The 22,589-nt window shown below is 45.3% G+C and overlaps 1 protein-coding gene across 1 annotated transcript in view; it reads left to right on the top strand.

The window, feature by feature from the left end:
* USP13 (ubiquitin specific peptidase 13 (isopeptidase T-3)) overlaps window positions 1-22,589 on the top strand; it is an 86,801-nt gene that overhangs the window by 16,362 nt on the left and 47,850 nt on the right. The window contains exons 5-9 of the mRNA XM_014530621.1: window positions 1,816-2,000; window positions 9,665-9,759; window positions 10,792-10,979; window positions 12,927-12,998; window positions 13,578-13,671. Coding sequence (XP_014386107.1) covers window positions 1,816-2,000; window positions 9,665-9,759; window positions 10,792-10,979; window positions 12,927-12,998; window positions 13,578-13,671 — 634 coding nt within the window. The remainder of the gene's footprint in view (window positions 1-1,815; window positions 2,001-9,664; window positions 9,760-10,791; window positions 10,980-12,926; window positions 12,999-13,577; window positions 13,672-22,589) is intronic.

Genomic DNA, 22,589 nt, shown 5'->3' with positions numbered 1-22,589 from the left:
CCTCCCCCTCCCCCTTTCTCCCCCCCCCCCCCAAAAAAAATCAATTAAAAAAAACCTCTCTAAAATTATCTACCTGGTTTGGCTCAGTGGATAGAGTGCCGGCCTATGGACTAAATGGTTCTGGGTTTGATTTTGGTCAAGGGCACATACCTTGGTTGCAGGCTTGATCCCGTTGGGGCACATGCAGGAGGCAACCAATCGATGTGTCTCTCTCACATTGATGTTTCTCTCTCTGTGTCTCTTGCACGTTCTCTAATAAAAATAAAAATGAAATTATAAAAAAATAACAAAATTATCTGTACCTTAGTAGTAGATACTGAATATGGCCAGCCCATACCCCTGAGTCTGTCCCCGCCCTAATGCTCCCAGTTGCAACCACCTGCAACTCTTTGCTTGAGGGCTTTCTCTGCTTGCCGAAACCAGGTAGGCTCGTGATGGGACAGTCAGAGATGCTATGGAGTTAATGCTCCCTCCTGTCCTCCTGGATCAGCTCTCAGCCAGTGCCTGTGGAGTGGCTGGACAAATACCCCAGATCCCCACTCAGGTGGGATAACTGCCTCCAGGGTTCCCCAGCTGGCCTGGGCCCCCATTGCTCGTGGCAGCCTCCTGCCCTTTCTCGTCTCACTTCCCTGTGATGCTTCCTGGGATCACCTCCCAAACAAGCCATTTGCATTCATATTTTTGTCTCAGACTCTGCTTCTTGGGGAACCCAACTTAAAGTAGTCTTTGGTTGTCACATATTTGTCTGGAATGCTCTCTGGGCCACTTGAGCATCTCCTAGGTGCTGCTGTGTTTCCAGAGGCAGGTGCTAGAAGGAAAGAGCAGATTAGGAACGTGTCCAGTCTTGTTGAACCCTAACTGCACTGCAGTCCCATTCTGTGTAGTCTTAGCACAGGCATGATACCTCAGTTTCTCCTGTTCACAGTGGGGATGGTAATACTGATGCTGAGGGTGTTCATTAGAATTCAATGATAGAGTTTCGGTAAGTCCCTGGCACATACCCGATATTTAACCTTCTGTTAGGCCCTAATGTTGTGGCCCCACCCCATAACAAAGAAACAGAATTTCCGGAGAATGAGGCCCAGAAATCAGGATTTTAAAAAGATTCCCAGGTGATTATAATGAGCAGCCAACGTTGAGAACCACTGCGTTAGGGTGATTTTCCTTCTACTTAATTTAATTTGCCATGTAGTAGGGTTTTGTTTAAACTATTTTTCTTAGGTGTAGTTAATGCTTTTGAAATTTAGGTGTTTATATACATGGAATCCTTAATGCTTTAAACGTATTCAAGCTCCTCTGTCCCTCACATGGGAATTTTAAGGAAGTGACCTCCCCTTCTGTCCTCGGGTTCTGTGTTAGTTTTCTAAAGTCCAAGAGCCATCTCGGAGGAGAGGGAGGAGCTGGTCCCCATCTGGGTGGCAGGCAGGGTACTGTGGGGTCCTGCTGCTCTGGGAGTGACTCAGATTATTCCACTGATTGTTTACTGTGGCCCCAGCTTGAGGCACTCCTTCCTTCTTTTTAAAAAATATATTTTTATTGATTTCAGAGAGGAAGGGAGAGGGAGAGAGAGATAGAAACATCAATGATGAACGAGAATCATTGATCAGCTGTCTCCCACATGTTCCCACTGGGGAATCAAGCCTGCAACCCAGGCATGTGCCCTGACCGGGAATTGAACGCGTGACCTCCTGGTGCATAGGTCGACGCCAACCACTGAGTCACACCAGCCAGGCTTGTTTCTTCTTGAGGCACTGTTGATTTTCTAATTATGCCTTGCATTCCAGCTGTACTAACTGTTCTCCAATGACTTTCCAGTGGTTGGAAGTGTGCCAGATGTGACCTGCGGGAAAACCTCTGGTTGAACCTCACCGATGGCTCCGTCCTGTGTGGGAAGTGGTTCTTTGACAGCTCTGGGGGCAACGGGCATGCCCTGGAGCATTACAGAGACATGGGCTACCCTCTCGCTGTGAAACTGGGAACCATCACTCCTGACGGGGCAGGTGAGTGTGCCTGTTCGACTCTGGGAACCGGCAGTGGCTCCCTCCTAGATTTGAGCAATGTCTTAATCCAATGGTTGGAGAGTGTAGGCTCTAGATTCCGACAGCTCAGGTTTGAATCCTGATTCTGCCTCTTATTCGCTGTGATGTCTTGGGGGAGTTTTCAAATCCTTCTAAGTGTCAGGTTCCTCATCTTGAAGATAACCATGGTACCTCCCTCACAGGATTGTTAAGGTGCATCAGCTTTTAGCTCAGTGCACGCAGTAAGGTGTTAATAAAAGCTAGCTGCTTTGGTTATTGTCTTTCTGTGTCTCTTGGCTTAGAGGGGAGAAGCAGGAACCAGGTACTTGTGAAGCAAAAGTGCACAATCAAACCCAGTGTTAGAATAGTTGGGGAAGCCCTAGAATTCATTCTTTTAGGAACAAGTAGGTTCATTATGGAGAAGATGGGTTTGAAAGGATGGATACTGTGTGTTCAGAGTCCCTGCCGCTCTCTGGCAGCGGTGGTTCACGTGCAGTGAGGAGTTGAATTACTCCCTATTTATACCGTCAGCTTCAGAATTGTTTTTTTCTTTATGGTCTCACACAGTATCCTTTAAAACAATACTTTTGGCCATGATTATACAGTTAATTCCCTCTACCATTTGTGAGGAAAAAGGAAATTGCATCATGATCAGTAATGAGCAACTCAAATATTGAGCAGTGGCCGTAAGACCCATCCATCATCTAAGCACCATTGAAAATAGTTATTAAGCACAGGTCTGGGTCAACATCTAGGGCCATTTTCTCCATCTGCCCAGGCTTGAGAGTCCATTTCTTCTTTATGTTAAGGTTAAGATGAGTTTTTAGGAGCAATATAAAGATATGTGTCTTTTCTCTGCTCTCTTTCAGAATTAGCCTGCCTCTGAGTAACTGGCTAGGATGGGCTCACTACATGTGCTCTGGTCAACCTTTTCATTGAACTGGTTTCATTTATCACTTGTTTTATCACTGAGGCTGGCAGTTAGGTCATGTCAAGATTCTTTGGATTTGCATTTTGGATCATTTTCTCAAGTTAGAGGACTTATTTTAACTCATTAGAGAAAAGTAGCTGTAAGAGGCCTAGGTGCTTGTGGGGAAGCATGGGACTTGGTTGGAAAGTCTGTAAGGAGGATTCTCCGAAAGGTTGGGGGCCTCTAGGGGAACTTTGCCGAAGGTGGCAGCCCCTGCCTTGACTTTTCCAAACAAGTCGCCCCCAGGTTTTATGTAATGATGTTTACTTTGAATTTATATTAGTTCACACAAACACTCCATCCATGCTTTTGTTCCGGCCCTCCGGTCCAGTTTAAGAACCCATTGTGGCCCTCGAGTCAAAAAGTTTGCCCACCCCTGATCTAGAGATTAATTTTAGTTCAAGCTGTTGCTACAATAAAAGCCTAAGGAGGCAGGTGAACAGGGCTGCTTGGTTCCTATAGCTAGGCAGTCCCTTAGCCTCTCTTTCACAGAAACGTGTGTCAGACTAATCCATTCATCCGTCACTCAGGGTCTGCTGGTCAGCCCTGGCAGGTGCTGATGCCAAACACTCCCCCATCCCCCATTCCCCCAAGCAAACAGAACCCTACACAAGCCAGGTCAAATGCTTAGGCTTCCAGGATCTGAAGAGAAAGTTCAGGATATGTGCTGGACTAGGGCTCCAGCCAAGTGTTTGATGCTCATTGCTGTGTTGAATGACTGCTGTATATGGCAACCATCATCATCTTTTTATGGGACCACAGAGAGAAGGGTTTGTAATGTAGGCATCCTATTGGATGAAATTATAAGGAGATAATAATTCAGATGTTTCTACTTTCTGTGCTGTCTTATGTAGTGCTTTGATACAGCCTGTCCAAGACTACAAATGTTGGTGTACATGTCTTAGTTATACAGTTTTAGTTGTTTGAAGGCTGGGCTATTTCTTACTTATCTTTGGGTTCCATACAAAATCTTATACATAGTAGGCACACACACTTTTGTTAAATGAACCAAATGGCATATAAGTATTTAAATAATTAGATTTTATTTGGCCCGGTTGGCATGGCTTAGTGGTTGAGCATCAACCTATGAACTAGGACAGTGATGGCGAACCTATGACACGCGTGTCACAGGTGACACGCGAACTCATTTTTTTGGTTGATTTTTCTTTGTTAAATGGCATTTAAATATATAAAATAAATATCAAAAATATAAGTCTTTGTTTTACTATGGTTGCAAATATCAAAAAATTTCTATATGTGACACGGCACCAGAGTTAAGTTAGGGTTTTTCAAAATGCTGACACGCCGAGCTCAAAAGGTTCGCCATCACTGAAGTAGGAGGTCACAGTTCGATTCCTGGTCAGGGCACATGCCTGGGTTGTGGTAGCTGATTAATGATTTTCTCTCATCATTGATGTTCCTATCTTTCTCTCCCTCTCCCTTCCTCTCTAAAATCAATAAAAATATATTAAAAATAATAAAAATAGATTTTATTTAAATGTGTGCCAAAAATAAAGGCAAAGGTTAATTCTATTTTCTTTGCATCTTTAATTTTTCAAAACTTTTTTTTCTAGAAGGAAGCTTATTTTTAAACTGCAATTTAGAGTGCATCTGAAATTTTTTTCCTTTTCCTTTGAGGAAGGGGAGTTTATATTTGACCCTTGATTATTCAAGAAGCAGATGTTCAGTGAAACATATTTAGAAAACAGAGAAAAGTGTAGGGAAGTAAATAAAATCACTAGTAATACACTTGCCAGACAAATCACTTCTAACAATTAGGGTATTTTCTTTAAGTCTTTTTTTCCCTTTTCTAAAGCCTTGATTAGTTTTTATACAAATTGCCCCCTGCCCAACCCCTATTTTTACAAAACTTGAATTACACGGTATAAAGCTTCATATCTTATTTTTCTCTTTTAACTTTAAATTATGTTTTTCATGTCATGAGATGCTCATCAATATCCTAGGATAGTTCCATAAATCATTTCACTCTTCCCCTGTGTGTTATAATTTTTGTGCTATTCTGATGAACATCCTTGTGCATATACAAATCTTTGGGTGTTTGTCTAATTATTTATTTTTTATGATAAATTCCGACGAACAAAGGACTGAAACTTAATTTTTCAGTTGCTGAGTTTCTTTTTTACACAGTTGTAGTAATTTATGTTTCCTCCCCCAGTGTATGAGAATACCCATTTTACCAAATCTTGGACAACTTGGGGTATTCAAAAATTTTCAAAACCTTTGCTAATCTGTTATCTTGTTTTAATTTGCTTTACTAGTGAGGCTGAACATTTTTTATAGTACTCTTGGCCATTCATAGTAATTTTTGTGAATTTCTTAGGCTGATTTTCTAATAGGTTTATGTGTAGGCGTTTTTTTATTGGTTTAAAAAAACTTTAGCTATTAAGAATATTGACTTGCCCTGACCGGTTTGACTCAGTGGATAGAGCGTCGGCCTGCGGACTCAAGGGTCCCAGGTTCGATTCCGGTCAAGGGCATGTACCTTGGTTGCAGGCACATCCCCAGTTAGGGGGTGTGCAGGAGGCAGCTGATTGATGTTTCTCTCTCATCGATGTTTCTAACTCTCTATCCCTCCCTCTCCCTTCCTCTATGTAAAAAATCAATAAAATATATTAAAAAAAAAAAGAATATTGACTTTTTCCCCCCCTTTTTCACAGGGCTGAGCCATAGCTGGGTAGCTTGGTTGGTTAGAGCATTTTCCAAATACACCAAGGTTGTGGGTGTGATCTTCAGTTAGGGCACATACAAGAATCAACAAATGAATGCATAAATAAGTGGAACAACAAAAAATTGATGTTTCTCTCCAATCAATCAATAACAACTAAAATATGAATAAAAAGAATATTAACCCATTATCTGACATAGTTAAAATTAAAAAAATTATATTTTTATTGACTTCAAAGAGGAAGGGAAAGGGAGAGATAGAAACATCAATGATAATAGAGAATCATTGATAGGCTGCCTCCTGCACGCCTCCTACTGGGGATGGAGCCTGCAACCTGGGCATGTGCCCTGACCAGGAATCGAACCATGACCTTCTGGTTCATTGCTTGATGCTCAATCACTAAGCCACACCAGCTGGGCTAGTTAATTTTTTTTTAGAGGAAGAACTTTTAAGGTTACCTTTATTATATAATTGACAATATTTGAATAAATTACTCCCATTTCAGTCATAGATGAGCACAACACTGACATTAGCAGTGTGAATCATACACCCTGTGGTGAGGGTTCTCAAATTCATTTAGCTGAAATAATGTTCACTTTTTGAAAAAAAGATCAGGATTTAATTCCTGCTTATCTTGTGCAGACTTGGTTTTAGCACAAATGACTATTTTCAGCCTAATTATCATTTCATACAAGTGCATGTGATGCATCAGTTCTGTTTTAGTTTCTTTTAAATCTGTGTTTAATAGATTGCTAACTATAACACTGTTTATTTAAAAGCCAAATAAGTTAATGGAAACATGCTTAAAGTTTCCTTAAATATCATATGGTGAACCTGTGTACCCTGAGGCCCCGGTGGGCATGGTGCCCTTGGGGACAGGGTGGCCACCTTCTGGTGAAGGTACCACAGCTGAGGGTCCCATATTCCACACTTGCTAAGCTAGTTGAGGCTGATTCAATTCACAAGAGACAAAGTCTCAAATTCAGACTTTATTTTTTAGTTTATAACTGGCCTAACTGCTTGCTTGACCAGTACATTCCTTCCCTGTGGGAAGCTGAATTATATTTAGAATACTGTTTAGTAAACATGGAATCCTAGCAGGTTGTGGACTCAACTATTTAATGGTAGCGTGATCTGCTCATGCTGATTTCCTTCTCCCCTCTAAGGATATACCTGTTCAGTGACAAACTCCTACTCATCTTGAGGTCTCAACTTAGAATGAGCTCTTCCAAGAAGCCCTGATCCCCCAGGCGAGGCCGTTGTGGTGGCATGGGTAATAAAAATGGACCCATGCCAAATTCCACTCTGGGTCCCCATGGGTACCACAACAAACAAACCAGGAAACAAACAGATCACCAAACAAACAAACAAGAAGCTTTCCTTTGCGGGAAGAGACATTGGTTTGGCAAAGCAAGGAAGAGGTGCTTGGTGGGAAGGGAGTGAGAAGGGGTGGAGGAAGGAGAGGGTGTATTTATCTTCCATCATGGAAACTAGTTTACTCAAGAACATGCCTCAGTGCCCTGGATGGTTGGGAAAGAGTCTTCCAGAGATGCCCAAGGCAGCTGTGAAAATGCCTATCCCACTGGCCGCTTCACCCGCTCCATAGATTCTTAAGGCGGTCTTCTTTGATCAACTTAACTCTTGACCTGGACGTAAGCTTCTTTGAGTTCCTGGCAGCCGGAGGGTTTGGAATCAAGGATTGATGACTTCATTTTAGTTTGGATCTGGCTTGTGCCCCTCCTTGTACTGCTCCACCGTAGCATTTTTCACAAGACCCTGGAACTATGTTGAATGGTGGTCACCTTGGACAGCAGCACCTGAGCACCATGTGTGTGGTATACTGTTATACTTGTGGAGTAAGAAATTACTATAGTGTCTGACTGAATCATGTTGTATCTTTGGAGCAATTAATGACTGGAGATAGGAAACATTACTTTCTCTATGTGGCATGAGTCTAGTGGGGTAGTCATTATCCTAATAGCTCTGTGATTTTTGCCTAATCCAAAACTCTGGGCTAATGTCAATGGTGCAGTCCTAGCAATTTTATTATTTTCTAACAGATCTCTGATAATGAGAGGCTTAAAGTCTTAAGTCTTCAAAACAACCCCACTAGTTCATAATAACTCAAGTGAAAGTACCCAGGGAATGTCCTTTTCACCTCCCAGCCAGTATTTGAGTGACATTTTTCTGTCATTTGTCATAGATGAAAAATATTGTTGTATTTGTTTCAAGTTATTAGTTCAAATATTTTGTTGATGTTTTTAGTATTTAAACTTTTTGGAAGTGTTTTCTTAATTGGGTTGGGGTTTGGTCTTTTGTTTTTGCTTTCAAGCACTGAATTATATTTTTAAAAAGGATATAAATGAAAGCTATTACCCACAAATTTAAATGGGCCTCTAGGGAAAGAGGAATAGAAGAAAAAGCTATACAATGTTTAATCAATCCTATACAATAAAAGGCTAATATACAAATTGTCCCTTCGACTGGGAGTTCGACCAGGAGGCGGTGCGGGCCGGCCAATCGCCCACGGCCCTTTCCTCCAGCCGGCCTGGCCCGATTGGCCCCGATTGAGGTGGGCTGTCTTGACCCCATCTGTGCACACATTCGTGCACCAGGCTTCTAGTTAATAATAGAATCTCCATGTATTTGGTGACAGTGAATCTCCATGTACCTGGATTTGGGCCAAAGGGTCACCACAGTTTCCGTGTATTACTTTTTCTTCTCCTGGTGACATTCCAAAGAGCAGGAAACTCCTTGGACAGTCTATCTTTTACTTTTCTACAGAATGATATCTTTATGTCTATTTCCCTTGTAATACATTTTATTCTTCAAATTCAGGAGTGAAGAAACTGTGGCTTTTGTCTCTCCATTGCTATTGAGGGCCTAGGATGGCGCTTCACCAAGTGTGCTGGTCTCCTGAGAGATTTCAGGAAATAGGCTGGTGCAGAGAAAAAGGACGGGGCCAGGAGTCAGAGTACCTGGATTCTGGGCCCCCTGTGGGGTTTGAGGCAAATGATGTCACCTTTCGGAACCCCTTTTCCTCATTTGCACAATGGGCCTGAAGCTGTTCCCCTCCCACATTGCCCTGCAGTGTGAGGACAGAGAAGGCAGTGGTCAGATAGCATCTGGGATCGTATGAAAATGCAGATTCTCAGTCCGCTGGTCCGGGGTAAGGCCCGGATTCTGTACCCATTGAGAAGCCAGGTTCCATCTGAAGCTGAAATATCATCAGGTGGAATATTAGGAGAGAAGCCTCCCAGCTCAGCACAGCTCCCCAGCACTAGTACCCCACAGATGGGTTACCAGTAGGCCAAGATGCCCATCCCTCAGGCCCTGGGGCAGGGGGGAGGGGGACCCTTGAGCTACCCTGCTGTGCCAAACGCATTGTCATCTTCTGTGTGTGCCCAGGGTGCACGTGGGGTGTGGACCCCGATGTGGGACAGAAGGGAAGGGGGGCAGGTGGCAGGTGGAAGTTGGTGAGCTGATAGGCCTGAGACGATAGAGGTTCCAAGGCAGAATTGTGTTTTGTCCTGGACCTTACACCCCAAGTCAGCCTTTCAGCTGCCACTGAGGGCCTGTGTTCCCCCATAGATTCTCCCTGCTGTGGGCACACAGTGCCACCCTTCTCCTCTCTCACCCTTCATTCCTCCTGAACTTAGAGTACTGTGACTGTGGTTTTGGTTAGAAAAGTCAAATGTTAGGCATTTATGTTTGTCGAATTTTAAAGTATTTTAACTTCAGACACTGCTCTTTCAGGAAACCTTTTTATAGTCCTGAAATGTCACAGGAATTGATATATGGGCACATTTACAAAGAATACCTACTTATTATGTTTGTTGCTCATCATCTGTCTTTTTCCAGTTGAGTGTAATTTACCGAAGGTTTTTGTTTTGTTCATTAATATATCCCAAGCCAGGCGCATAGTAGGAGCTCAGTAAATATATGCTGAATATTGAATGACTTGATTACAGCTTGTTTTCTCTTCTCTAGATGTTTATTCGTTTCAAGAAGAGGAACCTGTTACGGATCCTCACTTGGCCAAGCACTTAGCGCATTTTGGAATCGATATGCTTCATATGCATGGGGTGAGAACGTCTGCTTTTGTCTCTGTTCCCATCTTGTGGGGAGGGAACTGTCTGTTTTATTTAATATATAATTTCTCTAACATGAATCTTCATTTTACAGGTTTCAGTGTTTGCATTTACTTCTTGAATGTAATTCATTGGCATTTTCTTTTGGTTGCCAGCTTGGACTTTTTAATGTTATAATAAAAATGGCAACTTGTCAAGTACCATTTTGTTTAGTTGGAGTTTACATGCAAAATCTCCATGGATGGAGAGTTGCATGAATCACTCTGTTCACTAAAGGGAGACGGTACAGGAGATGACCTTTAAAATTATCTGTGACCAGTATCACTTTAATTAACTTCAGGAAGGGAAGCAGAGCATCTGGGGGAGGGAAAGAATAAGCCAATGTATTATTGTTGATGGAAGAGCTTTACTTCATTTAATATCGTGTTTCCACGCTGCTGTCAGGACTGTGACGTTAGTCCCTGGGAGGAGCTATTGAAATGTGTGTGCTCTGGCTTAGCCCTTTCCTTGCAGCCCAGGCCGGCTCCCTCTCCTCATGTTCTCCCATCTCCTCCTTCTCACTCGTGTCACGTGTTAATTTGCTTTCTCTGCTCTTCTGTAAGCCTTCCTCCTGGGTCGAAGCACTCCCAAGCCCCAAGTTTTCTGTCTCTTTTCCTCTCCAGCTGTTTGCTGGGCTGTGTTTTATCCTCTCCTGAAATTATTCTACTTGCTTTTTTTTTTTTCTGATTCCTATTTGTCTTTCTTCCTCCTCTTATCTCCTTTCTTTTCAGTCACTCTGACTTTTATTTATTTTTTATTGCAGAAAGATAGACCACATAAAATTTACTATTTTAACCATTTTTTGGCATTAAGTATATTTCCATTGTTGTGCAACCATCACCATCTCAGTCTCTTTTAATTAGGTTTTATTCTTCTGCTTAGTTGGGGGAAAAAGAGGCGGAAACACCATTGCTGTTAGAAATAATTCACGGGGCATCCAACGATGATCACAGCTAAAGTTGTTTTTCTTCACTGACTTTGCCCCAGACAGAGAACGGGCTCCGGGACAATGACATCAAGCCGCGGGTCAGCGAGTGGGAAGTGATCCAGGAGACGGGGACGAAGCTGAAGCCCATGTATGGCCCCGGGTACACGGGGCTCAAGAACCTGGGCAACAGCTGCTACCTCAGCTCCGTCATGCAGGCCATCTTCAGCATCCCCGAGTTCCAGAGAGCGTGAGTGTCCCCGCAGCCCGGGCCCATTGCTGCCCTGGCCCGGTGTGCCGCAAAGCCCGTCTTCATCAGCTGCAGGCCATCTCGCCATGCTATCTGTAGTGTGACTTCTTTTTTTTCTTTACTATATTTTTCTTGATTTCAGAGAGGAAGGGAGAGGGAGAGAGATAGAAACATCAATGATGAGAGAGAATCACTGATTGGCTGCCTCCTGCACACTCCACACTGGGGATTGAGTCCCTGTGCCCTGACCGGGAATCGAACTGTGACCTCCTGGTTCATAGGTCGGCGCTCAACCCTGAGCCACGCCGCTGGGCTGTGGTGTGACTTCTTGCACTGAAACTGGGTGGGAACCCTGGCCAAGCATTATGGAGATCAGATGAGATAAAGTGAGCTTTGTAAACTAACACCCCCCTCCCCCTGCCCCAGGAATTTGTCATACTGATTATGGCTTGCATTATTAGACTGTCACCCTCTATGCCAAGAAAAAGTTTATCATGCAACCTCACAGCAAGCCTGCCAGATCCCTTCCCATAGACGCGCTGGGAGAGACTCAGTGATCTGTTTGGCCGTTGCTGCCCTTCTGGTCAGTGGCGTGTCTTAGAGGATTTCAGCTTTTCATTTCTTTGCCACTCAAAGTGTGATTCCCAGACTGGCACTGGTCCTCACACTGCTGGCCAGGGCTCTGCGACGAGACAAGACTGGAAATGGGCAGGGAGCAAGCGCTGAGCGATTTTTGTAGCCCTGTGACATGGCCGTTTTGTCAGTGGCAGTTTGTTTTTCTAATAATTTGTTTTTATTGTCTTTTTTTAAATGCATCACCTGCGTGAGTTGGAAAAATAAAAAGGCTGGCTCTTCAGGGAAGGCAATTTGGGAGGCAGTGATGTAGGGCGCTTCCTACCTGTGCATACCCGGCTGCCCTCATCCTGCCACAGCGAGGGGCAGGGGAGCTGTCTGTGGCCGTTTTCTTCCTTAGGCTTCGCTCAGGGCGCCACAGACAGGGTGAGAGCCGGGGTGAAGGTAGCACTGCTGTCAGGATAAGCTGGTCAGGAGGAGGGGCCGTGGATGCTACAGGGTCCGTGGACGGGCAGGCACAGTTGGAAGGGTGGTTCAGGGCACAGCTTGAGCCAGGCAGCCTGGGTCCATGCTGGGCTCCATCATTCCCTCCCTGGGGGACCTAACGGATTTGCACCCCAGTTTCTCATCTCTCAAATGGGGTACTGATACTAATCACTTCCTTATATGGTTGTAGTGAAGACCCAACCAGGTAACATAGGAAACCCTCAGGAAATGATCGTTGTCACCGACATTATCATATTAGTCATTTTGGCACGACCGGAGCGATTCCCAACCTTATTGGTATTTGAGATGGCAGCTGGGATGGCATAAACTGGTGGTTCCTGACTCCAGCCACGTGTTAGAATTGCTTGGGGAACTTGTAAAAGATTCCAAATCCCAGACCTCAGTCTCAGACAGTGAACTCAGAACCTTGTATTTTTTTAAAAAAAAATATATTTTTATTGATTTCAGAGAGGAAGAGAGAGATGGAAACATTAATGATGAGAGAGAATCATTGATTGATTCTCTGCACTCCCCACACTGGGGATCGAGCCTGCAACCAGGCTACGTGCCCTGACTGGGAATCGAACCGAGACCTCCTGGTTCATAGATCGATGCTCAACCACTGAGCCACGCCGACCGGGCAGAACCTTGCATTTTTAAAGAAACTCTTTGGGATTCTAACTCACACCCAGGGTTGAGATGCACTGATGGGAGCACACACAGTTTAGGGAGGTCCATGCATATGGCTGCATGCACTCAGGAAACACTATTCTTCGGGTGGATGATTTAATTTTGACTGAATGGTGAGGTCTTCAGCAGGATGACGGCTTATTTTGGTTCAGTTCATGGCTCCGTTCTATGTTTTGACTGTCGCTTCTCATTTCCTAGGTATGTAGGAAATCTTCCCAGAATATTTGACTATTCGCCTTTAGATCCAACACAAGATTTCAACACACAGATGTAAGTGCTTCATTATAATTTTTAAGAAAAGTCTCCAATAAAGTGTTCGTAGTAGTTCTATTTGCAGAATTAAAGGCAGTTCTCTTTATTTTATGTATTTTTAAAAAATATGTGTTTTATTGATTTCAGAGAGGAAAGAAGAGGGAGAGAGATAGAAACATCAATGATGAGAATCATTGATTGGCTGCCTCCGGCACACCCCCTACTGGGGATCGATCCCACAACCCAGGCATGTGCCCTGACCGGGAACCAAACCATAATCTTCTGGTTCATAAGTCAATGCTCAACCACTGAGCCATGCCACGTGGGCTATTTATATATTTTTAAAAGTGTTCAAAAATGAGCACATGTTACTTTTACAAGAAGAAAGAAATTAATAAAAATGATCTATAAAGTACTGAGGAAAATTTGAAAATGGAATCAGTATCAAGTAGAATCGAATGAATAAGTTATTTGTGAGGAATGGAGATAAAGCAGTTGGTCTGAAAGTAGCTGCACTTACTGAAATTCGCAGATAATTGTAACATCTCTGAAGGGAAACAACAATGACCTTTTGTTTTGTTCCTCCCTCCCGTCCAGGACTAAGTTAGGACATGGCCTTCTCTCAGGCCAGTATTCCAAGCCTCCAGTGAAATCCGAACTCATTGAACAGGTGATGAAGGAGGAGCATAAGGTATGTGTCTGAGTGGCTGCCAAGCTGGTATGTAGGGAGGAGGTGCGTTTACCAGCTAGGATGTGGACTTCCTCTGACTTGGCAAATGGTGGTGTAAACTTAACATACTGTCAGAACAGCTATTTCATTTCAGAGTCTAGGGCAACTGTCTGCATGCTCTTAAACAGGCCCAGGCAGGGTGGGCTTTCTAGTGGCAGCTGCTTCATGGATTTCATGTGAGTACCATCATTAATGGTCTACAGAAACAATATTCTTTTTTTATCCTCACCCAAGGATTTTTGCATTGACTTTTAGAGAAAGTAAAAGGGAGGGAGTGGGGAGAGGAGAGAGAGAGAGAGAGAGAGAGAGAGAGAGAGAGAGAGAGAGAGAGAAATATCGATGTGAGAGAGACACATCAATTTGTTGCCTCTTGCATGTGCCCCAACTGGGGCCGGGTATCGAACCTGCAACCAAGGTACATGCCTTTGACTGGGAATTGAACCCCCAACCCTTTAGTCTCTGGGCTGACACTCTAACCCTGAGTCAAGCGGGCCAGGGCCAGAAACAATATTCTTCATAAAATACAGCTGAGATGGAAGGAATCCTATATAATAAAGTGAATATGCAAATTGACCATCACTCGCCACAAAGATGGCGGCGCCCACAGCGGAGGCCAAGTTCCCATAACGAGCCTTAACGAGCAATCAGCAGGGACCTGAGGCTGTGCCCCCCTCCTAGTGGGGCTTGATGGGGGACCTAAAGGTGCACCCCCCCACCCTGGTGCCAGGCTGGGGTACCTCAGGCCACACCCCCCGCCCTGGCACTGGGCTGGGGGACCTGAGGCCATGCCCCCATCTGGCGGGGCTTGGCAGGGGACCTCAGGTTGCGCCTCCCGCCCAGCAGGGCTTGATGGGGAACTTCAAGGTGTGCCCCCACCCCAGTGCTGGGCCGGGGGACCTCAGGCTGCTCCCCTTGCCCAGTGGGGCTTGACGGAGTACCTGAGGCTGTGCCACCCTCCCAGTGGGGCTTGATGGGGGATCTCAGGCCACACTCCCCGCCCCAACGCTGGGCCAGGGGACCTGAGGCTATGTCCCCCGCCCGGCGGGGCTTGACAAGGTTGGGACTGGCCGGGTCTGGATCTATCCCAATGCGGGTCTGGGTCTTGCGTGATTTCAAGGCGCACGTGGGTGGGCAGGGATTTGACTCTGGGTTTCGTGGTGCACCCCAGACTCTGACAGGAGGAAGATTTTCATATACATTTTACTAATTTTCTTTCACCTCTGACACTTCTATTATAGAGAAAGGGCAAATAGCAATATTAAAATATTTCCTCTAATTAATCCCCTTTTAATGTGCACAAATTTCATGCACCGGGCCACTGGTAAACTTTATAAAATAGAAACATTTCCTTTTGGTTTCACAATCTTGGCCCTTATGATGTCTTTCTTCCACTAAGCCTCAACTTTGTTTGCTAGGGTTTGTGGAGAGGCTGGTTGTTGAAAACAACAACATGCACATTCCTAGGCCCCCTTAGAGCTGAGGATTCTGAATTTCTGGGGAGGACTGGGCAGTCCTCATTTTCAGTAAGCTGCCAGGGGGTTTGTAAGCACACTCAAGTCTGAGAAACTCAGTTGGCCATGTAGTCACTCTTTAAAAAAAAATTTTTTTTTATTGACTTCAGAGAGGAAGGGAGAGGAGAGAGAGATAGAAACATCAGTGATGAGAGAGAAAATCTGACTGGCTTCCTCCTGCATGCCCCCAATGGGGGAATGGGCCCACAACCTGGGCATGTGCCCTTGAGTCTGCAGGCCAACGCTCTATCCACTGAGCAAAACCAGCCAGGGCAACTATGTAGTCACTCTTAATTGATAGAGTAATTGAAAGATTTCCACGTACCTCTAGGATGAGCCACTGATGCCTCTCTGGGCTCTCTGTTACACACGCCAGAGGGCGCCACTCGCACCCTGGTCTGTTACTGCCCTTGGAGTCCCGCAGTGCGCAATGTATGCGGCTGTATCTGCGGCCTTGGCTCCGCGGTGCAGATGTCCTGGATGGAATGCATGCCCCACTTCCCAGCACCTGCTCTGCCCTCAGAGTGCCCTGTTTTGACTGAGTGGGCAGGTCCTTCCAATTCTGCTTCTCAAGTGGACGACCTCTGTGCTCTCATCTTACATCCGTCATCTTAGCTAATGCCTGCAGACTGAAGTAAGAATGGAAAGTGAAGCAACTCTTTTTTTTTTTTTTTGTAATGAAGCCAGTTAGTTGGGGAAATGGAGCCAATGGAAGGGAGATTATGCAGGGGACATATGAACATACAGAGGCAGTGTTTGGGGGTGGGGAGAAGGAAGTAGGTCATGAGGAGGGTTGAGAGGGGTGTAGACATTCGGAATGGCTAGGCCAGGAGATCAGAGTGTTGTGGGGCAGGAAGACAAGTTCTCCACTTGCACTGTCATCCGGCCTTGCAAGATAATGAGTCCCTTCTCCACCTGAGGCGGGAAGACCCGCATCTGGAATGCAGCTGAGGATATGGTTCCGGTGTACGGCCAGGGTAGCAGGTATTCATGCTGCCACCTCTCAGCCCTTATGAAACTTTGAAGAGGTGATGGTGAAAAACTTGGTTCAGAATTTTGTTTTGATCACATTTATCCTGGGTTTCACCCAGGCAGTCTCCTGGGCCACTCTTGGGGGCAGGGTCCACCCTCCCTGGTGGAGGAGGGGACTTGATTGGGACTTGGGAGCCTGGCTTCCTCTGCCGGCCTGCGAGGGGCCGAGGGACCATGGCACGTCACGGGGCTTCCAGGCTCAGCCATCAAGTGCAGAATTGAATAAAGTTTGTTTTTTGTTAATCCTCACACGAGGATATTTTTTTTCATTTATTTTTATTTTATTTTATTTTTAAATATATTTTTATTGATTTCAGAGAGGAGGGGAGAGGGATAGAGAGAATCATTGATTGGATATCTCCTGCACGCCCCCTGCTGGGGATCGAGACTACAACCTGGGCATGTGCCCTGACTGGAATCGAACTGTGACCTTATTGTCCATAGGTCGATGCTCAACCACGAGCCCCACCGGCTGGGCTTCATTGATTTTTAGAGAGAGTGGAAGGGATGGAGGGATGGGGAGAGAGAGAAACATGGATGTGAGAGAGACACATCCGATTGGTTTCCTCCCACACACGCCTGGACCGGGGCCGGGGATTGAACCTGCAACCCAGGTATATGCCCTTGACCAGGAATTGAATCTGAGACCCTTCGGGGTGCGGGCCAACGCTCTATCCACTGAGCAACACCAGCCAGGGCTAACATTTGTTTTCGTTAATATCACAGAGTCCTTTTGCATTAGGAAAAAAAGTAGTTCTTATGTGAGTAAGGCACGTTATTGACTCAGTCGATGAACAATGACTGGTTGGGGCCCTTGCCCAATCCCTGCCATTGGATTTGGTGACTATTGTGCAGTGGGTCTGTGATCTCCAGGGGTTCGAGGATGGCGGGTGGGAACCCCTGCTCTGTCCAGCTCAAGGGGTGGAACCTGACAGCTTTGGGGCCATTTACATCCTGCAGATGTGTTTTGCTGGCCCTCACATATGTATCTGAACTTCCAGCTTTTCTCGCACACTCAGGACTCCTGGCAATTCCAGTTCTGAAGGAGTAGCCGCCCTCCTTTCACACAATCCCCAGCTGCTCCAGGCCTTCTGTGACCATCTCCTGGCGGGTGGGCTGGGTGTGTGAGTGTATAAATGGTTTGCAAAAGCCTTTCCCTGCTTGGAGGTGCCATGATCAATAGGGCCCCTTTAACATTCCAAATGAGCTTGAATCGACCACCAGATGATTTTCATTGAGGTCCTGAAGGTGTTACTTTCAAGCTTAAACAGGCAGTGGAGGGATTTACTTTTTGGGGCATCAGGATTTTCACTGCAGTTGTTTTCAGAGAAATCAAATTGTGAGAATCTGTCTCCTCTCAGGGATCAGGAGCCCTTTGGTCTTGTCCCAGGCCCCTGTGTTTGTGACTTGTAGATGAGCCTGAAATGCCCCAAGAGAGGAAAGATGTGCTGAAGGGGGAAGAGGACAGATTACCAGAGGAATGCGTGCTGGAGGGGAGAGAGTGGAGAGGGGTCAGAGCCATGTGGCGGGAATGCCTTTTCAGAGGGCCACCGCCACCACCACTGCTACGAATACTAACGTTGTGGGTGCTAATGAAAGGCCAGGCTCTTCCTGTACATGCGCTGAGGCTCAGAAACCTTTCTTAAAGTTACCAAGCCAGTGAGTGGGAGGGCTGGGCTTTCCACCCGGCAGTCCGGCCCCTGAGTCTGTGCGTGTGACCACTGCACTAGCCTGCGTGCCTAATAGCTGTTCCAGTCCTTGTTTCAGCCACTCATGCCTCTGTGCGTAGCTGGTGGTGGGTAGATGACAAAGGGGATGCTTAATGTTCACAGAATCACCAGGTAGCCCAGTCACTTGGATTTCCCACCTCTGCTTACATCTTGGGTCATTTCTAGAATCTATATTTTCTGGTATTAAGCTGGTCTGCTGCAGGCCACGGTGAAATCCAGTTTTTATATGCGCATGCTTAGTACACTTTTTCTTCTGTACAAAGGTTTGCAGTGTTTGTTTTGGGCACTGCCATTTTTACTTACATTTTTGAGTTAATCTTAAAAATTAACTTGTGTCTGTGTTAGATAACACCTCCTATCAAAGGATACCTTTTCTTCTTCAAAAAGGTTTTTGTGCATTCTAAGACAGTGCTTTCACACATTTCAGTGCTGAATACTCTAATTTGTTTCTCCTTCGGAAGATAACATGTTTTAGACAATTCTGTGTTCTGAACAAACTGCACTTCTTAAGGGGCAGTTCATTTGATGTCCCATCTGAATAATCCTTGAAACATAGTTTCTGGCCTCAGTTTTTGATAAACATGAGATAACCAGTGTTCTACTTGGAGGTGACGTAATTTTAGCCACAAACTCAGACCTTTGTTTTTTACTAACCTCCATTTTCCTGGGTTGGCCAAATGTAACATTTTTAACTCACCATCTGAAATATGAAACATAGTAGGCGAATGCCCTCTGTTCCTTTAGCCTAGGAGATTTGGGAGTTGGATCTGGGTTGGGAACTACTGGTCCAGGGTTTAAGTGTGAAGGTTTGAGTCAACAGATGGCATGCACGTGTGTCCTGGGGACAGGCTGAGATGGGCCTATTTTTGTTTCATTCCTGTGGTCTTACAACGTAGATATCTGAACAGGCGTTGCTTTGAAGTGATACAAAGCCTCAGTTGTGCTGCCTGCGTGTTGAGTAAAGCATTAGGCTCGGGGATATGAGTGGACAGCGTCCAGCTGCCTTCGTGTGCAGTGTTCATCAGAAAGTCCTGCGTAAGCATTGGGGAAACATTCTGAACACCATAGTCCTCGCTGTAATTTTAGCTCAACTGTTTCCCAGTTGCTGATGGAGAAAGTAAGTACAGGACCCTGTCAGTACAACAGGTGCCTTAGGTGGTTGCTATGTTGGAGGGCACCTGGGGCTCCCTCTCACACAGTTGGTTGTCAGGACTAACCTTTCCTTTAGGTGTCCGAGCCCGGCTCGCAGTGAGGGTGTGCGCAGGTCTGACTCCTGGTCAGTTCCGGTCTCTCCCTCTCATCTTGTGCAGTGATAGGTCCACAGGGGGACACTCGGGTGATATCACCAACCCACTGCCAACCAGGAAACCTTTTTTCTTTTAACTTAGGTATTTGGTTCTTATTTTGGCTTTTAGTTTCTCGTAAGAAAGAAACCTCCTTGTCCAGAGCCTGACCTTGAAAAAGAGTTTATTTGAATTTGCAAAAATACACAGAAGTAGAGAGTGAAGATAATAAATCACCGTTCTGCCAGTCTGGTTTCATCAACCCTTCTAAACTTAGCTCTTTCCTCCCCTTTTTCCTCTCCTTTCCCCGAAGTATTTTAACACAAAATCCAAGCATCCTCCCTTTCACCTGTAAATATTCAGTATGCATCTATAACTAGAATACTTTCTTTTTTTTTAAACATACATATCGGGTTAAAATTTTAACGTGTTAGAAGGACATCTAGAGTTTCCCCTGCAATATCAAAGACATCTCTTTTAAGTCCCCCCTTCTCTTCCTGCATGCTATTGATTTGTTGAAGGAGCTGGATCGCTTGCCAGGGTTCCTCTAAGGATTGCTTCCTTGAGCTATTGTTTAGCTTGTGTTTCTTATAAGCTGGAAGTTCAATTAGATTCAGGCTCAACTTTTTTACTGACTTTCTAATATACAAGCTCTGAAGTGAACACAGTAATAGTGGAGGCTGGGGACCTGTGAGATCTCCCTTCTGAAATCAGAGATATCACAGGTGTGGGGTGTGGTGCAGCGGGACAGGGCTGGCGAATCATCAAGGCAGTCAGTGTGGGGTAGCTGAGTGTGAGCTAAAATGCTCAAACCCAGCCGTGAGAGCCAGGAGCTGGTCTGCAGTGTGACCTGGAGAGGGAGAGGTACCATTTCTCTGGCTAGGAAGCTTTTTCAAATAGCTCCTCAGTGATTCTCAGTCCTCAAGCTATCCACTTGCCCAATGAACAGAGGATTAAGAAAGGTCAGTCAAGGGAAAAGAAATGAAATGGGCACAGAGAGAGAAGAGTCTTGGGAGGGGAATGAATGAGGCTGGACCTCAGTTCATGCTGAGTGTCTGGGGTTTCCCGGACTTCTTACCAGGGTCTCTGTTGAAAGGTCTCCTCCCAGCCTTATGACCCTCTGGTGGTACTGAGCAGCAGACAGCCTTTCAGAATTCACCGACTTGTTGAACTTTCTAAAGCAGCTGCTTTCGGGGGGACTGGCGGCCACATGAGGCATGAAGCACAGGCTGTGAGATCTGACACCGTCAGGAGCAGGCTGTGAGTGCACGCTCATGGGAGCACCCACACAGGAACGCACACTGCGAAAGCTTCATTCACAGTGGAGCCTCCACCCTGCTGGGAGTGGGGGTAATGGCTGGATGGCCTAGGATGTTGGCCCCAGCGGTACGTGGGCTTGAAGAGGGATTACCCAGAGTCAGATACATACTGTGCTGTTGTTTCCACTGGTAAGATGGACTCTGGGTCATCAGAGATGAGAACTAGTCACTTGTATGCAGGAAGTGGTATTAGGACGAGAGAGAGAGAGAGAGAGAGAGAGAGAGAGAGAGAGAGAGAGAGACGGAGAGACTGACTTTTCTAGCTCTGATCCTGGGCCAGTTACTTAACCCCTCTTTGCCTCAGTTTCCTCACCTGTCAAGTGGAAAAAATAATACTAATATTAATCACCTTATGAAGTTGGGTGAATGAAGCAAGATACACATACAAAGTGCTCAGCACTATGCCTGGACCTGGTAAGTATTCATCCAAGTACAGTGGGGCCTTGACTTACAAGTGTCCCGACTAACGAGTTTTTCGAGATACGAGCCGTCTCTCGGCCGATTTTTTGCTTTGAGTTGCGAGCTAAAATTCGGGTTACGAGCCAGCTTCAGATACCCCAACGCTAGTTGGCGCAGCGAACATCACAGTGAATGCCACAACATCAGCCCAGCATCACGTGTCATTGTAATGGTGAAAATTGATTTGACATACAAGTAATTTGAGTTACGAGCTCCATCATGGAACGAATTAAACTCGTAAGTCAAGGCCCCACTGTACCTAAAACAGTGTCTGACATTTCATAGCACTCAGTAAATTTCTATTGAATGAATGAATGCTAGCCATTATGCATAAAGATAAGGACTATTTCTGCATGCTTGTGTTGGCTGATACTATGGAGATCTACATCAGCATAGTGAGTGAGGAAAGTTACAACTGCCATAGTTTTTAGGAGGTGCATATACAGGTAGTAAAACTAATTATCAGGTATAAATTGGTCTTCACATTTCACTGGAGGCACATCGAAGCCATCTGTGTGAGCTGGTCATTTAAGTACAGGTTCCAGGTCCTCAGAATCCTCTGATTTCTGCTGTTCAAGGTCCCTGCAGTTTTCTTTCCCATTCGTTATAGATCTGTGTGTTGTCTGTCAGCCCTTGGAGCGCAGAATCCCCAGTAGTGCTCTGCAGGAAGTAGTGCTCAGTAAATACTGGACGACTAGAGCAGGTACAGTTTTGCAAGACAGGAAACCCACTTGAGTTTTATTAGAAACATTGCTTAGAACATGCACGTTGGAGATATTTTATATGCAGAGCCCACTCCTTTGCCGATGGCTATGGGAGTTCTTCCATCACCTGTTGCATCTGACTGTGTGATTGCGTACACCCGTCATGGTTTCCACACCCCAGGCATTGACGGGGGGTCCAGGAGATCTCAAAGAAGTGTGGACACGGCCTCTGCCTGTCAGATTGCAGTCAGATGGGCCAGAGCAGGCTGAAAGTGGAAGGAAATGGGGGACTTTGTGTCCTGTGCCCCGTGATGACCCACATGGCAAGTTCTCTGGACTTCAGAGGAGGAGAACGTCGCCTGGAAGCTGAGCATGTGGTAGTTTTGAGAAGTGGATAGACAACAGCCACACATTTGCAGAAAGCTCATGCATTACTTCTTTTTTTAAAATTAAATCTTTATTGTTCAGATTATTACAGTTGTTCCTCTTTTTTCCCCCCATAGCTCCCCTCCACCTGGTTCCACCCCACCCCCCTTACCCTCATCCACTCTTCTTATCCATAGGTGTAATATTTTTGTCCAGACTCTTCCAGCACCCCCACACCCCTTTCCCCCCTGAGAATTGTCACTCCACTCCCTTTCTATGCCCCTAATTCTATTATATTTACCAGTTTATTCTGTTCATCAGATTTTTTATTCACTTGATTTTTAGAATCACTTGTTGATAGATAAGTATTTCTTGTCACTTTGTTGTTCATAATTGTTATCTTTACCTTTTTCTTCTTCTTCCTCTTCTTAAAGGATACCTTTCAGCATTTCATATAATACTGGTTTGGTGGTGA

The sequence above is a fragment of the Myotis brandtii genome, unplaced genomic scaffold (assembly GCF_000412655.1).
Source record: "Myotis brandtii unplaced genomic scaffold, ASM41265v1 scaffold751, whole genome shotgun sequence".
Taxonomy (NCBI): domain Eukaryota; kingdom Metazoa; phylum Chordata; class Mammalia; order Chiroptera; family Vespertilionidae; genus Myotis; species Myotis brandtii.
This window is presented reverse-complemented; position numbering and strand designations above follow the sequence as displayed.